General features: G+C 47.3%; 1 protein-coding gene across 2 annotated transcripts in view; it reads left to right on the top strand.

The window, feature by feature from the left end:
- PNISR (PNN interacting serine and arginine rich protein) overlaps nt 1-21,864 on the top strand; it is a 46,128-nt gene that overhangs the window by 3,653 nt on the left and 20,611 nt on the right. The window contains exons 2-9 of one of the 2 annotated variants that reach the window (XM_068231213.1): nt 9,715-9,830; nt 13,052-13,243; nt 14,484-14,707; nt 14,825-15,005; nt 17,260-17,444; nt 20,641-20,784; nt 20,943-21,042; nt 21,508-21,561. In XM_068231213.1, coding sequence (XP_068087314.1) covers nt 9,743-9,830; nt 13,052-13,243; nt 14,484-14,707; nt 14,825-15,005; nt 17,260-17,444; nt 20,641-20,784; nt 20,943-21,042; nt 21,508-21,561 — 1,168 coding nt within the window. In that variant the 5' untranslated portion in view covers nt 9,715-9,742. The remainder of the gene's footprint in view (nt 1-9,714; nt 9,831-13,051; nt 13,244-14,483; nt 14,708-14,824; nt 15,006-17,259; nt 17,445-20,640; nt 20,785-20,942; nt 21,043-21,507; nt 21,562-21,864) is intronic. The other variant, XM_068231214.1, reaches the window with a different exon arrangement.

Here is a 21,864-nt window from a genome sequence, read left to right as displayed (position 1 = left end):
TTCAAGCCGCCGGCTTTTTCTCTGCCTCTCTCTCCTCCTCTTATGGGCAGCAGGCGGGGGCACGCGTGTCCCCGGGAGTCGTTCGTCGCACCAGGAAAGCAGAGCCGGGAGGCTGCAGACATCGCTTCTGCCAGCACCCGCTCTGCAAGAACGGCAGGATTCCCCTGCCGCGACGAACGACTCCGGGGGGGCACTCGTGTCCCCGCCCGGCTGCCCATAGGAGAGAGCGAGGGAGGGGGGGGGGGGGAGAAGGAGAGAGAGAGATGCAGAGAAAAAGCCGGCGGCTTGAATTGTTACATTGCCGCCGGCTGAATTGCATTAAATGAACTAAGTTGTTCTACGTTTGGCCGCTGCGCTGCGGCCAGAAGATACATTAATGTCAGAGGAATCATTCCATTTCTAACATTGGCCGCAGCGGCCACTTCGCGCATTGGCCGGCCAGAACCCGAAGTGGCCGTCCAGAACTAGAAGTGGCCAAACTTCGGGTTCTGGCCGTAACATATATACTAAATAACATCTATGCTGTAAGTATAAAGCCTGATGTGTAGCCGTGTCACTTAGGGCCCGTTCACACTTAAAATCGCAGAACGCCGGCGATTACCGCCGGCGTTTTGCGGGAGTGATTTTCCCGCGATTAGCGCGGAAAAATCACTGGACACTGCGGCGGTTTTGGAGCGTTCGCGATTAGCGTGCTATGCAGCATGGCTTCTCCAGTTCCTCTCCACTGATATACCCTCTATCATCATTGGAGATTTTAATATACCCATCGATACTAATTGCCCTACTGCCACCAAACTGCTCTCTCTCACCTCCTCGTTTGACCTCGCCCAATGGTCCTCCACTTCCACCCACAAAGACGACCACACTCTTGACCTTGTCTTTACCCGCCTCTGTTCTATTTCAAGCTTTCATAACACTCCGCTTCCCCTCTCAGACCACAACCTTCTTACCTTCTCAATCAATTCTTCTCTACCGTTAACTCCTCCAACACTACACCATTCAGTCACGCGCAGGAATTACCGCAACCTGGATGTAAATTCCCTGACTGAGGCCTTGGAACCTCTAAGTACCCTGTCTTCCTACACTGACCCTGAGGCAGCATCCAGTTACTTATTTAATGTAGTCTCCTCTGCCATGAATTCAGCCGTTCCACTCACCACCACCCGCCCCCGCCAAACTAACCGGCAGCCCTGGCTCACTGAACAAATCAAACAGCTGAAAAGGCACTCCAGGGTGGCAGAAAGATGCTGGAGAAAAAGCACTGCTGTAGAAGACTTCAATCACTATAAACAAACTATGCAGGAGCTCAGGGATGCCCTCGCTTCTGCTAAGCAGTCTTATTTCTCCTCGCTCATTTCCTCACAGTCTCACAACCCAAAACAATTATTCAACACCTTTAACTCCCTACTTCGTCCCCCACCTCCTCCCCCTACCACATGTCTGTCAGCCGACAACTTTGCATCATACTTTACAAGCAAGATTGATGCAATACGTAATAGCTTTAACGCGCAACCATTTTTACCAGCACAGCCGTCACCTATAAATTCCTTCTGTCCGCCTGCACCCTCACCCACCACTAACTGCCTCCCCCCCGCTCCACAAGACCAGTCTCCCACTCTAACATCTTTCACCACACTAACTGATCAGTGTCTTTCCTCACTAATCTCCAAAGCGCATCTCACTACCTGTGCCCTGGACCCCATTCCCTCTCATCTAATCCCCCAGCTTTCCCCCTCCTTTAATCCCGCTCTAACAACTCTATTCAACCTTTCTATCTCCACTGGCACTTTTCCTTCCTTATTCAAACAAGCTATCATCACACCACTAATCAAAAAACTCTCTCTTGATCCAACTTCTCTATCCAACTACCGTCCTGTCTCGCTCCTCCCCTTTGCTTCTAAACTGCTGGAACGTCACATCCATTCAGAATTGTCTGCCTTTCTCTCTACCAACTCCTTACTTGACCCCTTTCAATCTGGATTCCGCACACACCATTCCACTGAAACTGCCCTCACGAAAGTTGCTAATGACCTACTGGTAGCTAAATCCAAAGGCCAGTTCTCCATTCTAATACTCCTTGACCTTTCCTCTGCCTTTGACACGGTTGATCATGCTCTGCTTCTGCAGACACTGTCATCTTTAGGAATCAAGGGACAAGCACATTCCTGGATCTCCTCTTATCTCTCTGGACGCTCTTACACTGTCTCCTTCTCTAACACCAAGTCCTCTCCACACCCACTGTCTGTTGGTGTACCTCAAGGCTCTGTTCTTGGGCCACTTCTTTTCTCAATCTACACCCGTGGCCTGGGACAACTAATTAACTCTTTTGGCTTCCAGTATCACCTTTATGCGGATGACACCCAAATCTATCTCTCAGCTCCTGACCTGTCCTCACTACTATCCAGAGTCCCCGACTGTCTACGTGCCGTTTCTGCATTCATGTCCTCCCGCTTCCTCAAACTCAACATGACTAAAACGGAAATTGTGATTTTTCCACCATTGCTATCTACACCCCCACCAATTGCAACCATAACGGTAGACAACACCCCAATAACCTCAACCACTAAGGCCCGCTGCTTGGGGGTTATACTTGACTTAGAGCTCTCCTTTAAACCTCACATTGCCTCATTAACCACCACCTGCTATTTCCAGCTCAAAAATATATTCCGTATCCGTCCCTTCCTCACACAAGAGGCCACCAAAATGCTTGTTCATGCCTTAATCATCTCCCGCCTAGACTACTGCAACACCCTGCTCTGTGGCCTACCAAAAAACAGGCTAGCTCCTCTCCAATCCCTTCTAAATGCAGCGGCCCGCCTCATTCACCTTTCCACACGCTCTTCTGATGCAGCCCCACTGTGCCATTCTCTCCACTGGTTACCCATTACCCAGAGGATCCAGTTCAAACTCCTGACTCTAACATACAAAGCCCTCCACGAGTTGTCTCCTCCATACATCTCCTCACTAATCTCAAGATATTGTCCCTCCCGCAACCTTCGCTCCTCCCAAGAAATTCTCCTGGCCTCTAAGCTGATCACCTCCTCTCATGCTCGCATCCAGGACTTTACACGAGCATCAGCCCTTATCTGGAACTCTCTTCCACAGCCTGTACGTCATGCTCCAAACCTGGACATCTTCAAACGCACTCTTAAAACACACCTTTTCAGACAAGCTTATAACATTCTATAGCCCTTTATTTACTTATTTGTCACAATGTAATCAGAGGCAAAGAATCACTGCCTCATCCATCCTCCACCCCCTTACCTAGTGTGTCCCCCACTACCCATTAGATTGTAAGCTCGCAAGGGCAGGGTCATCCTCCTAATTTACTGTAACCATCCTAGTTTACTGTTTTTGTAACAATATTTGTGCTGCTTGGAACTCTGCTGTATATTTGTTAGTTGTATCTATGTTCCCCTTGTCGTCTTATTGTGCTTTGTAAAGCGCTGCGGAATATGTTGGCGCTATATAAATAAAAAATAATAATAATAATAATAATAATAATATGCACGCTAATCACGATCGTCGCCGGCAAACCGCTGCATGCATCGCGGTTGCGGTTATCGCTAACCGCAACCGCAGCAGTGAGAACACTGCCACTCGCTACATTGTGTAGCGGTTCTTGCAGAACCGCTAGCGGTTTGCCGTGAGCGGGAATCGTGCGATTCCCGCTCAGGTGTGAATGGGCCCTAATAGATGGTCAATGAGATGGAAATAATTCTGCGTTGATTCTGATTTATGCAAATGTACCTCTTTGCTCAAATCATTTGATATATTGTTAAAATTTGCTTTGGTGACTACGAATTAAATGGTACCTGAGAAGGATGAAAAGAAAAGTTTTATACATACCTGGGGCTTCTTCCAGCCCCCTTCAGGCTAATCAGTCCCTCGCTGTCCACCTCCACCACCTGGATCTTCTGCTATGAGTCTCGGTAATTCAGCCAGTCAGCGCAATCCGGCCGCATGCTGCTTCCACAGCCAGGAGCGTTCTGCACATGCGCAATAGTGCTGCGCAGGTGTAGTACGCTCCCGGCGGCGGAGTGTGTGCATGTGCACTACACCAGACTGGCTCAAGTACCTGGGCTCATAGCAGAAGATCCAGGTGGCGGAGGAGGACAGCGAGGGACTGATTAGCCTGAAGGAGGCTGGAGGAAGCCCCAGGTATGTATAAAACTTTAATTTCATCGGTCTCAGGTTTACTTTGTTACACAGTAGTACTATACTCTACATACCGTATATTCCGGCGTATAAGACGACTGGGCTTATAAGACGACCCCCCAACTTTTCCAGTTAAAATATAGAGTTTGGGATATACTCGCCGTATAAGACTACCCCTCTTCCAACGCACACCAAATTAAAATAAAAAAAAAATCATGTGCTGGTTCTGTGTATGAACAGATACTGGTGCTGTACTGTATGTGTTACCCAGTATATAACAGTATATAGTCAATTGACTTGTTGCATTGGTCTGGTCAGCTCTCCTTGTCTACCTGTTTATCAGAGCGGTATGAAAGAATAGATTGCGCTCCCTCAGCAGGGAGATCCGAGAGGCGGTAACAGGATAGGGCGTATCACCCGGAATCAATGACACCCGGCGTATAAGACGACCCCCAATTTTTCAGAAGATTTTCAAGGCATAAAAAGCAGTCTTATACGCAGGAATATACAGTACGCACTCTCCACAGAGCTGCAGGGAATCCAATGTGAATGTTGTGCACATTGAACACAGAGGTGTGGTCTACCTGGTTCAGATTGTGCATGAAGAATGTATAATAGAGGAAGAATCTCCTCATTCCCCTGCAGAGTACCTGCATACCATTCTTACATGTACCCACAGTTACATTGCTTAGGGCCTGATAGATGTTCTTTGTTCCGGTCTGTACCTTTTACAAGTATTCTTACCAAGGACTAGTTTTAGTCTATGACTAAAGGAAATAAATATGGCAGTCTCCATATCCTTCTCACTTCAGTTGTCTTTTAAAATTCCTAAGCGTTGGCAGTTAAGAGACTAATTTCATGTTACATACTTTCAATCAACAAAATTGTAATATGCAAATTAGAGGAGTCGGAGTCGTCGGAATCCTAAACTGAGGAGTCGGTGGATTTTTGTACCGACTCCACAGCCCTGGTGTCCAAAAGGGTCTTGTTTGGCAGAAGTTTTTTGATTAAAGAGACTCTGTAACATTAAAAAGATCTCCTGGGGGGTACTCACCTCGGGTGGGGGAAGCCTCCGGATCCTAATGAGGCTTCCCACGCCGTCCTCTGCCCCACGGGGGTCTCGCCGCAGCCCTCCGAACAGCCGGCGACTGTGCCGACTGTCAGTTCAATATTTACCTTTGCTGGCTCCAGCGGGGGCGCTGTGGCGACTTTCTGCACGGAAATAGACGGAAATACCCGATCTCCGTCGGGTCCGCTCTACTGCGCAGGCGCCGGAAACTTGCGCCTGCTCAGTAGAGCAGACCCGACGGTGATCGGGTATTTCCGCCTACTTCGGCGCCGAGAGGCATCAGAGCGCCTGCGCAGGAGCCAGGAAGGTAAATATTGCGTCACGGCTGTACGGAGGGCTACAGCGAGACCCCCGAGGGACGCAGGACGGCATGGGAAGCCTCATTAGGATCCTGAGGCTTCCCCCACCCGAGGTGAGTACCCCCCAGGGGCCGTTTTGTCGTTACAGTTCCTCTTTAAGGTGCTTCAGATTTGGACATTGATATAAAACTAGATTTTTAAAAACTGAGTATGGAAGACATGCAAAGATGAGTTAGTGGACCCAAAACCAAAGATTTTTTTTTAATTAAAAGTATTTAGTTGAACCACTCTGACACATACAAAGATAAATAAACACTCCTTCAAGCCTATGATCATTTCAGTGCATGCTTTTGACCCTTCTCTTTTCATAGCTAGGGTTATACTGGGGGCAGCCATTAGCAATTCCTCCATTGCCGGACACCATCTACTCCACAAGTTTGCCGGAAAAATCCCGGCAATTTGAAAGGAAGGGAGGGGTTCCTCCAATAAATGTAAAATATTTTATATTTGTCATCATGCAGCTGAAAAAAGGCTATTTATCATTATAATTTAGAAAATAGATTTTATTTCTGAAATCTTGTATTTTTAAATTGGGTCCACTTTAAGAGCCTACACCAATAATTAATAATATAATGAATAATAAAATAAAATAAGGGTGTGCACTGCATAGTAGTATAATACAAGGTTTGAGTTTTTAGCGATTGGCTTAGGTCTTGTGTGTGTGTGTGTGTGTGTGTGTGTGTGTGTGTGTGTGTGTGTGTGTGTGTGTGTGTGTGTGTGTGTGTGTGTGTGTGTGTGTGTGTGTGTGTGTGTGTGTGTGTGTGTGTGTGTGTGTGTGTGTGTGTGTGTGTGTGTGTGTGTGTGTGTGTTGTGTTAAATTGTTAAGCAGGCCATACACTGGCCCGATTTGCGCCCGTTTCGACAGCAGATTCGATCACTGGGATCGAATCTGCTGCCAATCGTTCACGCTACACGCCGAATTTCGATCCATTTCGTCCGATCCCGTCGATCGTGCCGTGCGGAAAATAACCGTCGATCGCCCGCGGGTAAAGAGCGCATCGCTAGCGGCGTTCGAGTGCCCGACGACCGACGCAATAGAGCCCGCATACATTACCTGCTCCGCCGGCGCGACTGCAGTCTCCCGGTCACCGCTGCTCTGTCTGCGCTCTGGTCTCCAGGTCCGGCATGCCTCACTTCTTCTAGCCCGGCAGGAAGTTTAAACAGTAGAGCGCCCTCTACTGTTTAAACTTCCTGCCGGGCTAGAAGAAGTGAGGCATGCCGGACCTGGAGACCAGAGCGCAGACAGAGCAGCGGTGACCGGGGGACTGGAGTCGCGCCGGCGGAGCAGGTAATGTATGCGGGAGGGCGGGGGCAGCAGCAGCAGCACCACCACAACAGATTGTGAACGGTTTCAGGCTGAAATCGGTTCACAATCTGTTTGCTGTAAAGGTGGCCATACGATCCCTCTCTGATCAGATTCGATCAGAGAGGGATCTATCTGTTGGTCGAATCTGATGGCAAATCGACCAGTGTATGGCCACCTTTACTGTGGTTTGTTTTTTTAATTTACTTTTTCCCCTTACCTTTACTGTCATCGGCAGCAGTACATATTCCTATGTGAAATTGTATACTAGTGGTCCTTTTTATGATGACTTCAAAAGCAAGGGTCTAATTAGGCATGTAATTTCTCCATGTTGTGCAGCAAAAAAAAAATTCTAATCCATCATGTGACCAGACCTGTGGTGCCCTTCAACATGATTGTACAGTCTTACTACGTTTATGTAATATGAGGAAATACCTAAAGTACCTGTTGAAATGATATGCACTTAGGTTACCCTTCTACATAATTCATTAAAGGGTCCCAGACACTTCACGATTTTCCCGCCGATATACAGCAGATTCGATGACTGTGATCGAATCTGCTGTGAAATCGTTGCGCAAACGCTGACAGAACGAACGATTTCCATCCAAAATCAATCATTCCCGTCGATCGGTCCGTGCAAAAGATTTTGCTTGATCGCCGGCGGGTCGGGAGTGTGTCGATAGAGGCATTCGAATGCCTGACGACCGGCGCTAGTGCCAATACATTACCTGCTCTGCTGGCACGTATTCCCTCTGTCCCCGCTGCTCCTTATCTGCTGGGTTCCGGCTGGCTTCACTTCCTGTCCCTGCAGGAAGTTTAAACAGTAGAGCGCCCTCTACTGTTATAACTTCCCCGGACAGAAAGAAGTGAAGCCAGCCAGAACACGGAGCCCAGCAGCAGAAGGAGCAGCGGGGACAGAGGGGGACTCGCGCCGGTCGGAGCAGGTAATGTATAGCTGGCGGGGGGCAGCGGCAGCTCCACAGATTGTGATCGGTTTCATGCTGAAATCGATTCACAATCTGTTTGCAGTAAAGGCAGCCATACGATCCCTCTCTGATCAGATTCGATCAGATAGGGATTTATCTGTTGGTCGATCTGATGGCAAATCGACCAGTGTATGGCCACCTTAAGATTGATTGGAACTTAAGTAGTCAGAATTGTTCTGCTCTGTAAACGCCACACAATGGCTTGCTGTAGTACATTGTCGCCTTTTCCAGTGGTGTGCTTTCTGTAAAGGGAACAGTGTTTAGAAGTAGGTCCTATTTTCTGTAATGCTGGGCATACTCGGTAGCTTTTTGTACCGCTCAATCGAGCGGCTCGATTGATAAAATCCGACGTGCCCGATTACCCGCCGTATCGAATCCGCGCTTGATACTGCGGGCAGAACAATAGAAGAAAACGAACAGAAGATAAGCGCCCACGGGGATGTGCCCAAATCGAGCCAGCGGCTCGATTCAGCGGTACAAAATGTACCGTGTATGCCCAGCATAAGAGCTTCAAGCTACAAAGAAAGGAGTGGTGAATAAAACAGCATTTATCAAAGTGTTTTATATTTACCTTGTAGTTGTGAAAATGCACAGCATTTGATTTAGGGTCCTTTTCCACTGGCGGCTGAACTGCGTGCTCAGTGAGCAGTTACCAAGCAGCACTTGTAAGAGTTCGACTATCAACTGCTAGTGAAAAAGGGCCCTCTGCAAACAGCAAACTGATAGTGCTGTGGCCATGTGTTAGGTCAGGTATTACTTAGAAATATGTAGGCATAGTGCCCAGTGTTCTCCAAAGAAATCTTTTCAAGCTGGGTGGCATGGAAAAGTAACCAGGTGGGTACCGACAGGGTAATACAGGGTCGGCACAACTCTACTTACCAGGGCTGTGGAGTTGGAGTCGGAGCAAATTTGGGTACCTGGAGTCGGAGTCTGTGGTTTTATTAACTGAGTCGGATGATTTTTGTACCAAATCCATCGCCTTGTTAAGTATTAAACTAAGGAGTCTGAGCCATTTTTGGGTACTTTGAATCAGTCGGTGGTTTCATAAACTGAGGAGTCAGATGATTTTTGTACCGACTCCACAGCCCTGCTACTTACAGAGGATGAGGAAGAGAGCTGTTGAATAAAATCTGACAGAACCGACAGGTTTTGGTCCAGTCCATCTCCTCATGGGGGATTCTCAGGGTTCATTTTTACAACAGCATTTCTTGAAAAGCAGTTGAAAATTCTAATGCTGGGTAGGTACACACGTTACAGTATGTCCAATATTACTCCCGATCGATTCTGCGCTAGATTTCTCATAAAAGTGAATGGAAAAAGATAAGAAAAACGAGCGAAGATAAGAGTATCGAGCGGAAAAAAACAATCTGGTGGGAAAATCGAGCGGAAAAACGTAACGTGTGTACCCAGCATAACTGACTAATAGTGTGCAAGTGAGTAGGGAGGCTGGCTGGTATCTTATTGTTTTGGCAGTTAAACTGCTGCTCAGAAAAAGCTGTTGAAAACAAAACCCTGAGAATCCTCCATGAGGAGATGGACTGTCCCAAAACCTCTCGGTTCTGTTAAATTTTAACTGCCTACCTTTTTCGCGATAGTGGTCCTTTCAACATATGAAGGAAGCTTCTATAGGTCTCCTGACATTTGGGTAATGAGTTCCGTTATATTATGACCACAGGTTTGGTTTAGGTAGCAATATCAGTTTGCATGTTTTCTGACACGTGTGTGCACATCGGAAAGCTTTTTCTAGACACACTTTGTCTGTTTTGCAGTCTTGAAAGTATACCGCCTGTATACATTTTAATCAGGAGTGAGATAGACATTATTTTGTTTTGGTTACAGGTAGAGTGGTTTATAGAGAAGATTGAATATGTGGGATCAAGGTGGACAGCCTTGGCAGCAGTGGCCGTTGAATCAGCAACAATGGATGGAATCATTTCATCACCAGCAAGATCCAAGTAAGTAGTATTGAAGAAAGTACTGTCTATTTAGGATATGACTGAGCTTAGCCCAGAAGTAAACTAAGCTGAAGATGCTCTCTACCTGTACATTGCACAATCCAAAGGAGCTCCAAGATGCTTGAAGCTGGATACTGCCCATGATTGTCACAGTAGCCATGCCCCTTTTCTCCTTATGATCAGTTAGTGACACTGCATGTTGCTGGGACAGGTTAGTTAGTATAACAGAATTCAACAATTAAAGTCCAGATTTAAAGAGACTATGAAGCTTCCCTATATCATTGTTTTTACTTCACAATCCTGTTGAGCATGAATGCCCCCTCTAAAACACTGCATCCCGCAGCTGAAATCTCGATTCATTCCCCCCAAAACCACAGGGCAAAAATCCACCACTTTCCTGGTCGTGGATTTTGTTGCCCGAGGGAGGCAGAGCATGGGGCTTTAGCTCCGCCTCCAATCCAATCAATCGGCGATGATCACCTCCTCTCCCCACCCCTCTCAGTGAAAGAAGTCTGAGAGGGGTGGGCAGAGGCAGAGATCCGTGCAGATTGACGGAGTAGAGGCAGAGTTACTGCCCAAAGTTCTGCCTCTATACATGCGGAAGCAATCCCCTAATCTTCCTCACGGGATTTCGGGGGGATTAATTGAGACTGCAGCCACGGGTATGCGGCGTTTCAGGTAGGGCAATCTTGCCTAACACGATTGTGAAGTTAAAACAGTGATTTGGGGAAGCTTCAGAATCTCTTTAAAGGGAAGGTTCAGGGAACTCTTGAAAAAAATAAAAATCCCTATCCACTTACCTGGGGCTTCCTCCAGCCCGTGGCAGGCAGGAGGTGCCCTCGCCGCCGCTCCAGAGGCTTCCGGTCGTCTTCGGTACCCGACCTGGCCAGGCCGGCTGCCAGGTCGGGCTCTTCTGCGCTCCATGGCCGGGCTCTTCTGCGTCCCACGCCGGCGCGCTGACGTCATCGGACGTCCTCTGGGCTGGAGCGGCGGCGAGGGCACCTCCTGCCTGCCACGGGCTGGAGGAAGCCCCAGGTAAGTGGATAGGGATTTTTATTTTTTTCAAGAGTTCCCTGAACCTTCCCTTTAACAAATCTTATTCTCTGTTGAAACTGAATTAAACTTAAAATAACTGACAAGACAAGTGTAAAATACAAACATAAACTTTGGCATTGAAACGTTCAAATTGAGGGAATCTTTTCTGTTGCTGTGCAGCTATCCATTCACACCCAAGACCTCTCCTGTTATTTTCTGTTAGCAGAGTAAAAGGGTTTAACCTCTTGAGGACCGCAGTGCTAAACCCCTCCTAGTGACCAGGCCATTTTTAGTAAAATAGGCCACTGCAGCTTTAAGGCTAAGCTGCAGGGCCGCACAACACAGTACACAAGTGATTTCCCCCCCCCCCCCCTTTTCTCCCCACCAACAGAGCTCTCTGGATTACCCCCCCCCCCCCCAGCCGGCTTCTACCTATGAGAGCCGATCGCTCTCTTGTCCCCCAGGGGGACAGCCGTGCAGCGCTGCTGCCGATCGCAGCGCTGTACATGGAAATAGACGCCGCTTACGCCGTCTAACCGTCTCCCGAGCGGCAATAGCCACTCAGAGACTGAAGGCGGGGTGGAGTTCCGCCCCCCCCCCCCCCCCCCCCAAGCAGGAGATGAGCGCGCAGCCTGCAAAACAGAGCCCCAGGACTTTACGCCAATCGGCGTTAGGCGGTCCTGGGGCTGCTGCTGTGGCCACGCCCATCGGCGTGACGCGGTCGGCAAGAGGTTAAGATAAAAACAGAAAGTAGAACTGTAGTGAGAGGTATATGGAGGTTGCCAAATCGATTTCCTTTTACGCAATACCAGTTACCTGGCAGCCCTGCTGAGCTATCTGACTGCAGAATCGCAACAGAAACAAGCATGCAGCTAATCTTGTCAGATCTGACAAAAATGTCAAAAACACCTGATCTGCTGCATGCTTGTTCAGGGTCTAGACTAGGGCAAAAGTATTAGAGGCAGAGGATCAGCAGGATAGCCAGGCAACTGTAATTGCTTAAAAGGAAATCAATATGGCAGCCTCCATATACCTCTCACTATACTTCTCTTTTAAGCTGGCCATACATCAGGTGACTTGGTGGCTGATCGACCTCCGATTCGATTATTAAAATTGAAATGGGTGAAAATCTGTGTCCCCAAGTGCATGCTCGAGCGATAGTGTGCATTAATCGGTTGGACGTGCAGCAAGATGACGGGCTGTTGTGGTCTGTCGGGTGCACATCGGTAAAAGCGAGCGATATGGGGATGAGCGACAAGTGGGATGAAACCCCTGGCGCTGTTCCCGCAGTGTGTAAAAGTACATGTCGTGTGTGCATTTATACATTACCTGTCCCGTGTCGCGATGCCCGTCCATCTTCCGAATCCATTGCTTCTCTTTTAGCCCCATACACTCTGCTGGCGCATAGCACGCTGGCAGCATGTATGCTGCTATGGAAGAGCAGCGGATTCAGAATATGCATGGGCACTGCTACACAGGACAGGTAATGTATAAATGCATTCATTACATGTACATTTATACTCTTACACTATATGCTTATTTACACACAATACAGGGCGAGGCAGTGGACCCGGACGATTCCCGAGAGATTTCAGCTTGAAATTGGTCAGGAATTGTCCTGTGGTGTATGGGCAGGCAACAGAACTCTTACCAATCAGATTCCATCAGAGAGAGATCTGTCTTTGTCTATCTGCCCATACATCGTCTGTTTTATGGGCACCTTTATAAATTTCCGAAACTATGGATTCCTTTCTGCAAAGAATCTCTTCCTTCCATACACTGCACATTCATTTCCAATAGATTCTAGCAGGAAATCTATTGTAAATTCATTGAAAGTTGATCGAACTGCAGAGTTACACTGTTCAATGCAGTGCAAAGCTTATAGGCCATCAATCTGCCAATGCTCTTGCCCCACCTTAAATTGTTTTACATTTTCCATCCTGTCCGATCAATATTTTCAATTGATTTTTTTTTTTTGTTGCCAAAATTGATCTGACCTTTTGGGAAATCGATTCAGTAGATGAATCGAATTGGAAAAATCAATGTGTATGGGCACCTTTAGTTTTATTTTAATTTAAGCACTGGATCATGCTAATTCTGTGTGAAAAATAAATACCTGTATATAAATAAAGGCCACATAAATCCGAGCTTTCAAAATGTAATATGAATGCTTTCATTCTTTTCAGGCCAGATAGATTGGGCAGCATTAGCCCAAGCATGGATTGCCCAGCGTGAAGCTACAGGACAAGGTGTAGTAGAGCCACAAGGTATGATTCCCAATGGACAAGACCTTCCACCTCCAGTTCCGCAGATGGAGCCTGTACCTAACAACCATAATTTTCAAGGTGATCCAAATTTTAATCGAATGTGGCAACCAGGTATGTTAACATAGTCATTGTATTTAATATGTATGCATAATGTGCATGGCATTTTGCTAGTTATGTTGCTGGGATTTCTACATTGGTGGTGTTAAGATATGCATTGTGTAATGTGGATACTTAAGTTTTAAACAATCCTGAAGTCTAAAAAGCGCACAACTTAGATCCTTGCCTTGGTAGTGGGAAGCCTTTGGGTAACCCTTTTGAGGGAAATGGGTATAGAGGGTCCCAGTCTCTTGAAAATTCAGAGGCTTCCTATTACCGAAGCAAGTATCAAACTTTTTTTTTTAATTCACTTCAAAATTAATGAATAGTTTAGGCACATTTATATAAATGCATTCATAGAAATATTTAATCTCTTGGGGACCTGGATTAGTGAAATCTATGCCCCGTTTGCACCCTTTTATCCCTGCCAGGGCATAGATTGCAGTCATCCCTGCCCTGTCACCGTTACCGCTTCTATCAGCTTCGCTGCACCTGCTCGCTGTGCTGTCACGCTGACCGCAGAGCTTCTGGGTATCGATCAGAATTGGCTCCTGACCCCGTGATCACTGTGAGCCAATCCTAGCAATCGCTCTTGAAAGGGCACTGACTGCTCTGGTCTTAAAGCGGCCAGAGTGGTCGGGTCCACAACTGGTTAAAAAAAAATTGGTCCGACTTTGTATTTTAAAAGTTTCTGGTATGCAAAAATCTAAAGTTTTCGCTGTACCCTCATTACTTATAGGTTTGTACACGCTAGATTAAAGAAAAAGGTGACTACTTCTGCCGATAATCCGGTGTGTGTACAGTAGCCCCCGACCCGCTGCCCGCTACATTGTGCCCCCCATCATGTCAACGGAATGCACCTGTAGGCTAACTACGTATCTTTAGCCTAGGCCCAGCAAAGCCCCTGAGGGATTGGGTACCAACATTCATCCAGCGTTTGTAATGGTCCACTCCTGGGCCCTACTGCTCATCTTTCCAGGGCAGTGCAACGTGACAACATGCAGGAGATGGCGAACACCCCCACCCTCCTCCGCAATGATGTCCTCACTGCTGAAGGCCAGGTTTTCTGGGGGAGGAGGAGGGAGAGGCGTAGCTGTCTGATAGATGGAAATTCAGTTATATGTGCCTGAACTAGGGCTTCATGCTATTTTTTTTTTCTGTCTGTACGTATATACTGAACATGGTCTAATGCCTTTTGGCTGATTCTTTTTTTTTTTTTTTTTTTTTTTTTTTTCTTCCTGTGTAATACCTACAGAATGGGGTGGTATGCACCATCAGCCACCACCACATCATCCTCCTGCAGATCAGCCATGGATCCCTCCTGTACCTGGACCCATGGATATTGTGCCATCTGAGGATAGTAATAGCCAGGACAGTGGAGATTTTACTAGTGATAGACACATGTTTAATCAGAACAATCATTTCGGAGGACCGCCTGAAAATTTTCCCATGGGGCCATCTAATCAGTTTGATTACCAAGTAAGGAAAAATTGCCAAATATTGTCCTTATATATTCAATTTTAAGCATTTCTCTGTATTTTTAAATTGGTGTCATTTTCTGTATGTTGGTGTGCCTAACTTGGTTGTTTCCCTCAGCATGGCACTGGTGGATATGTTCCTCCACAAGGAGGGATCCCCCCGCCGTACTGGCAGCCAGGCCCACCTGGTCCTCCCGGCCCACCTGCTCCACCTCCGAATAGAAGGGAAAGAACATCCTTTAGAGAGAGGCAACGCTCACCCATACCAATACCGCCTAAACAAGAACCTCTTCAAATCGGTATATTTATCTTAATTGGAATTTTATGGTGTTTTAGTTATTGTGGGACCCAATGCAAATAGATTATTCACTATTTGATGCCGATAGGTGGTACTGTGAAGTAGATATGTACAGCCTCTTGTTTAAAGAGAACCAGAGAGGAGAAAAGTAAAGCTATTCTACATACCTGGGGCTTCCTCCAGCCCCATACACACAGATCGCTCCCACGCCGCCGTTCTCCGCTGCCTGGATCCGCCGGTACCGGGTCCCGTCATTACCGCCAGTCGGCTGGCGGACACAGCCAATTCTCCGCATCACAGGGGCTTCTTCAATACATGTACGCTTGCGGCTGCCTACTGCGCAGCCGCATGCGTACGGGTATAGAAGGAGCCCCTGTGATGCGGAGAATTGGCCGCGTCCGCCGGAAGTGACGGGCCCAGTACCGGCGGATCCAGGAAGTGGAGGACGGCGGCGTGAGAGCGATTCAGGCTTATGGGGCTGGAAGAAGCCCCAGGTATGTATAAAATCTTTTCCTTTCTTTCACCCTCCATTCCTCTCTGGTTCCCTTTAAGAGGTAATGTTTAGACCTAAAAGTACATTCAATTAGATAGACCGTCTGATGTAATCTCATGAAGAGCGTGTGTTCCCCCCCCCCCCCCCCCCCCCCCTGTGCACTCTGGAGCTGTAGGAGCATGAAAATATATGCTCCTTGAAAATGGACCAATTGATCCTTGATGGGATTCGATTGGGATTGGACCATTTTCAGGCTGCAGAAATTTGCATCTCATTGACCATCCCTATTGAGGCAATCAAAGATGTTTGCATGCTTTAAATAGTAAAACGCTGCAATGGAGGCTGTGAGTGCTTCCACTACATATTTTGAGATATAATCTTATATATTTTTATTTGATTTTTTTTTTTATCATAGTAGGGTATACATATTGAACGTTCATTATGTGTACCCCATATACATATTGAGTATGCCAGTTTTTGTGACTGTCCCTTTACTACCCCAACTGTCATTACACTTTTACAGGTTAACGTAACAGCAGAAAGTGCATGGGGCCCAGTGCACTAGCACTAACCCCAGCCCCTCTTTTTACAGTACCCCCTGTTATAATGTGCTCTATTATACTATCACTACGATGGGGGAAAATGCCGAGGAACCCCGGGTTTTCCAGGGAACCCTGGTGGAGAACGTCTGGTTTAGAGGCTTTCCCGGTCTTCCTAAGCCTCTCCATTCCTGTGTTGGGTCCTTGTCTATATGCGACATTAACGTTGAATATTGCTTACGGCCTTGCTTACCTCTGTGTATGAGCATAGATGCACTGCGCATGGAGCCACTCATGTACAGCATGTTTGCTCTGTGCTGCTGCGCAGGCAAGAACCCTAATGACACATGCATAGTGCAGCCATGCTTTGATATAGAGAGTAGCGTGGCTGTGAAAATGAAGAGGGTCCTGGCCTTCATACAGATGCTCCCCTCTTCTGCAGTTAGTATCTAGTTTTGTTTGGCATTAAAGAAAACCTGAGTCCAGCTGTTGGAACAGCCAGACTTTAGTTGTAAATTTTGCTTGCTCCCATTGGCCATCTGTACGATATTACTAAACTGGTACCCACTAATCCTTTCACCAATATCACATGACTAGGGATTGTGACAATTATGTAGCGAGAGGACGCCGAATCTCATGCTATAAACAGTGGGATTAATGTTCAGTTTTTTGCAGCACTGAGTTTTTGTATTTTTGTTTTGACGTTTACATGTGTTTGGTGTAACTGTCCTTCACCAAGCCAAATTGAATAAAATTTACAGGTTACGGCCACTTTAAAGGCAGACCCTGAGCAGAGTCATAAATTGAAAATATGGATTTACCTGGGGCTTTTTCCAGCCCCTGAGGTACCCTGGCACCCTCTTGGTCCCACTGGTGGCTCCTGTATTCCGGCGACTTTAGCTGAAGTTGCGCATATGCACACCCGTTGCGTCCTCACTTAAGTGTTCTGCACATCTTTAAAGACTGAACCGCGCAGGAAGCTTGCAGCGACCGGCATGGTGACACGTCTGGTGCACGCACGCGACTTCAGCTGATGTCACCGGAGCCGCCAGCAGGACCACAGAAGGGTACAAGAGGACGCCGAGGGACCTCACGGGCAACGGGGGGGGGGGGGATGGAGGAAGCCTCAGGTAAGTTGAGATTTTCAATTTATGACTTTGCTCAGGGTCTTTTTAACTACGGATAAAGGCATAGTCATGATTTTATGTTGCGGTTTATTGCAGATGCTGTTAAACGTAGGACTTTACCTGCATGGATTCGGGAAGGCTTAGAGAAAATGGAAAGGGAAAAACAAAAAAAGCTGGAACGTGAGCGAATGGAGCAGCAACGTGCTCAGATGAAGCAAGAGCTAAAAGATCAAGAGGCAGCTGAGGGTGATGGTCCACGTTTGCCTACAAAAAGCAAATTTGTAAGTTGATGCCAAAAGAAATAATCATCTGGGACACTTTTTCTTTTCATTAAAGGAGAACTGTAGAGAGGTGTATGGAGGCTGCCATATTTATTTCCTTTTACGCAATACCAGTTGCCTGGCTGCCCTGCTGATCCTCTGCCTTTAATACTATTAGCCATAGACCCTGAACAAGCATGCAGCAGATCAGGTGTTTCTGACATTTTTGACAGATCTGACAATATTAGCTGCATGCTTGTTTCTGGTGTGATTCACACTACTGCAGGCAAATAGTTCAGCAGGGCTGCCAGGCAACTGGTATTACTTAACCTCCCTGGCGGTTAATTTTTTTTGCCAAATTGGCAAAAAAAACTTTTTTTTTAAATTTTTTTTTTTTTGTTTCATGTAAAGCTACCAGAGTGGTAGCTACATGAAACACCACTAGAGGGCGCATGTGTCCCTCTAGTGCGATCGTCGCCGGCATCTATAGCAAACAGGGGAACGCGTTCCCCTGTTTGGCTTCTCCTGTCGCCATGGCGACGATCGGGATGACGTCATGGACGTCAGCCGACGTCCTGACGTCAGACACCTCCGATCCAGCCCATAGCGCTGCCCGGAACTCATTGGTCCGGGCAGCGCAGGGCTCTGGCGGGGGGGGCCCTCTTTCGCCGCTGCGTGCGGCCGATCGCCGCAGAGCGGCGGCGATCAAGCTGTGCGCGCGGCTAGCAAAGTGCTGGCTGCGCGCACAGCAATTTACAGATTAAAAATCGCCCCACCAGGGGCTGAGATCTCCCCCTGTGCGGCATAGCCCGAGCTCAGCTCGGGCTTACCGCCAGGGAGGTTAAAAGGAAATCAATATGGCAGCCTCCATATACCTCTCACTACAGTTCTCCTTCAAAATGTATCATGGGAAAAAAAAAAAGATAATGGTGGTAAAAGAAAAAAAAAAGTTAATCCATGAGCTTATCCGTTCTGGCAAAGTGCTAGGACGGTGCAGGGGTGACGGGTTCTTCTATTCAGCGCTATAGGCGGTAACAGGAATGCCTCTCTTCCTCTGCACTAGCCTTGCTGGACATGAATAAACAATCCATGCTGTGCCGACAGCAGAGAGGCTTATTATGTGAGGACAGAGTAAACTCACCACAGCCTGTGAAATAATCTGTTTTATATGGAACCAATAAAGATTCACCTTGGATGTGCCAGCTCTTTTTGATTAAACGTTGTACAGAGGGCGTCCTCCCTCATTCTCCAGCTGACGCACTCCCCCTAGCTTTTGTGAGCAATTTTGTTTTGTGATTACCAGCATTTTTTTGCAAGCACTTTTGTATGCGTTTTTGTGTGTGTGTGTGTGTGTACAAACAGGCAGTGCACTCTTTGACTGAAAAGTGAAAGTCTTTTAAAGCAAATTTGCCTGAAAAATGCTCACAAAATCACAGTTCAAAGCGCTTTTAAAGCACTTTGGGCAGCGCGGTGGCGTAATGGTTAGCACTTTCAGCCTGCAACGATGGGTCCCTGGTACAAATCCCAGCCTGGGTACTATCTTTACGGAGTTTGTATGTTCTCCCTGTGTCTGTGGATTTCCTTCTGGCACTTCCTCCCGCATCCCAATATTATACAGTTAAGTTAACTGGCTTTAACCTCCCTGGCGGTAAGCCCGAGCTGAGCTCGGGCTATGCCGCGCAGGGGGAGATCTCAGCCCCTGGTGGGGCGATTTTCATTCTGGAAATTGCTGTGCGCGCAGCCAGCACTTTGCTACCCGCGCGCACAGCTTGATCGCCGCACGCAGCGGCTGAAGAGGGCCCCCGCCAGAGCCCTGCGCTGCCCGGATCAATGAGTTCCGGGCAGCGCTATGGGCTGGATCGGGTGTGCCTGATGTCAGGACGTCGGCTGACGTCCATGACGTCGTCCCGATCGTCGCCATGGCGACAGGAGAAGCCAAACAGGGGAACGCGTTATATACGCGTTCCCCTGTTTGCTATAGATGCCGGCGACGATCGGACTAGAGGGCCACATGCGCCCTCTAGTGGTGTTTCATGTAGCTACCACTCTGGTAGCTTTACATGAAACAAAAAAAAAAAAAAAAAAAGGATTTTTTTCAATTAGGAAAAAAAAAATTAACCGCCAGGGAGGTTAAGAAGGCTCCTGGCAATGGTCACGTGAACAAGGATGCATTCAGCCAGGGCCACGCAGGCACAGTGGTTGTCGACTCGTAAGTCAGCAAAACCGTAACTTAGCCATGGCGTGGGATGGGAGGATTGTTTTGTCCCAGTGCGGGAACAGGGCGTCTGCAGAGGGACAGTAGAAACCCCAGGTAAGTTCAACTCTTTTTACTTCATTACAGGTTTACTTTAACCTCTTGAGGACTGCAGGGCTAAACCCCCCTAGTGACCAGGCCATTTTTAGTAAAATTGGCCACTGCAGCCTTAAGGCTAAGCTGCAGGGCCGCACAACACAGCACACAAGTGATTTCCCCCCCCCCCCTTTCTCCCCACCAACAGAGCTCTCTGTTGGTGGGGTCCGATCGCTCCCCCCATGTTTATTTTTATTTTTTTGTATAAATATTTTTGTCAGTGTTTTTTAATAAAAAAAAAAACACTTTCTTTAAATTTCTTCCCTCCCTCCCCACAGCCAGCCAATCACGGCGATCGGCTGTCATAGGCGTCTGCCTATGAGAGCCGATCGCTCTCTTGTCCCCCAGGGGGACAGCCGTGTGACACAGCTGTCCCCAGTACAGCACTGCTGCCGATCGCAGCCGTCTAACAGTCTCCCGAGCAGCAATAGCCACTCGGAGACTGAAGGTGGGGCGGAGCTCCGCCCCCCAAGCAGGAGATGCGTGCACAGCCTGTGCGCGATCTCCTGCAAAACAGAGCCCCAGGACCTTACGCCAATCGGCGTTAGACGGTCCTGGGGCTGCCGCCGCAGCCACGCCCAACGGAGTGACGTGGTCGGCAAGAGGTTAAAGATACGTTTCACTGTTTAATTCACAAGGGTTTTCGGTGCTTTACAGAGATTGAAATTGCCTTGCACTGTGGCTTCAGCTGAATCCTGTATAGTGCGATGGTAAAGTTGAATGTGCTGGAAGAAGTGATTGCTTATTGCATAGTCCTCAGAACTGTCCTGAAAAATGCAAGCAGGTTTTCCTACTTACGGCACTAGCAATGTGGTTTGTGCATACTTCCATGAATTACATTGTCTATTTTACTTTTTTTTTCTCCAGGATAGTGATGAAGAAGAGGAAGAGGAAGAGGAGGAGCCAGAAGAGGAAAAAACTAGTCCAAAAGTTAGCCGCAGTCCTTCCCCAGCTCCACAGGAGGAGAACAGTGAGTCAGAATTAACTGAAGAGGAGAGGGCTTATCAAATGGTAAGTGATTTGTTCAGCACAGCAGCTTGATGCGGGTTCCACTTGTATGAATATTTAAACAAAGCTATGGAGAGGTTAACCCTTTGACAAGAATCTTATTTATCCTATCTTCCTCCTCTTATTACATTTACTTAGAGCTTGTTGTTTTTACTACCTAGATGCTTTTGACAAAAATGCTGCTAACAGAAATTCTTTTGGATGTCACAAATGAAGAAATTTATAACCTGGCAAAAGAGACTCATCGTAAAGCAACTAAAGGTAGCCTTTTGTTTTAAATGCATGGCTTTATTTAGCTAATTTGCCCTGGAGGGACAGCATTTTCCCCATGATTTTATTTAGATAAGCTTCATGTTAATAACAGTTGTACAAAAATATGCAAGCTACTTATACTTCTCCATTTAAATCGGCCCCTGGCATAATTATGTATAATATAATGGCAGACAGATGCGTTAGCTATTATAATATTTGATGTTTGTAAGTCTTTCAAGTGACAAAGAGCATCACATTGTATTTTGGAATAGATGTGATTTAATCTGTTCCTCGTTTTAAAGAGTACCTTTAATTTTAATATTCTGCCTGTATTTTTGTTTGGAATTTGTATTTTAATCTTTCTTTTCTCCCCCAAATAGCAGCGCTAGTAATAATTTTTTCATAGAAGCTCATGACTTTGAGGTCGTGACTATGTTGTTAACATGTTGTTCCTGTTGTTGATGTGATACAAAGCTCCTGCAAGGCAGCTGGCACAGTCCAGTGCACTGGCTTCCCTCACTGGACTTGGTAAGTACATTCCACAGCTACTCAATGGGGGGAGGGGGGGGGGTTTCTTTGGCTTAAAGGGAACCTTAACTGTGGGGGGAAAAAATTCACTTACCTGGGGCTTTCCCAAGCCTCCTGCAGCCATCCTGTGCCCGCGCCGGTCCTTAGGTGCCCTCCGATCTCCCTCCGCGGCTAAGTTTCGTTTTCAGCCGACTGCCAGTCGTCCTCCGGCAAAGCGTCCTTTTCTTCCGCATTCCCCGTCGTAAAGAACCGTAAAGCGCGAGACGCGTCATGCGGACGCGCTTTACGGCTCTTTACGACGGG

This window comes from Hyperolius riggenbachi, chromosome 4 (genome assembly GCF_040937935.1).
Source record: "Hyperolius riggenbachi isolate aHypRig1 chromosome 4, aHypRig1.pri, whole genome shotgun sequence".
In the NCBI taxonomy this organism is placed as follows: domain Eukaryota; kingdom Metazoa; phylum Chordata; class Amphibia; order Anura; family Hyperoliidae; genus Hyperolius; species Hyperolius riggenbachi.
The sequence above is the reverse complement of the archived record's forward strand: the minus strand, read 5'-3'. Positions and strand labels throughout refer to the sequence as shown.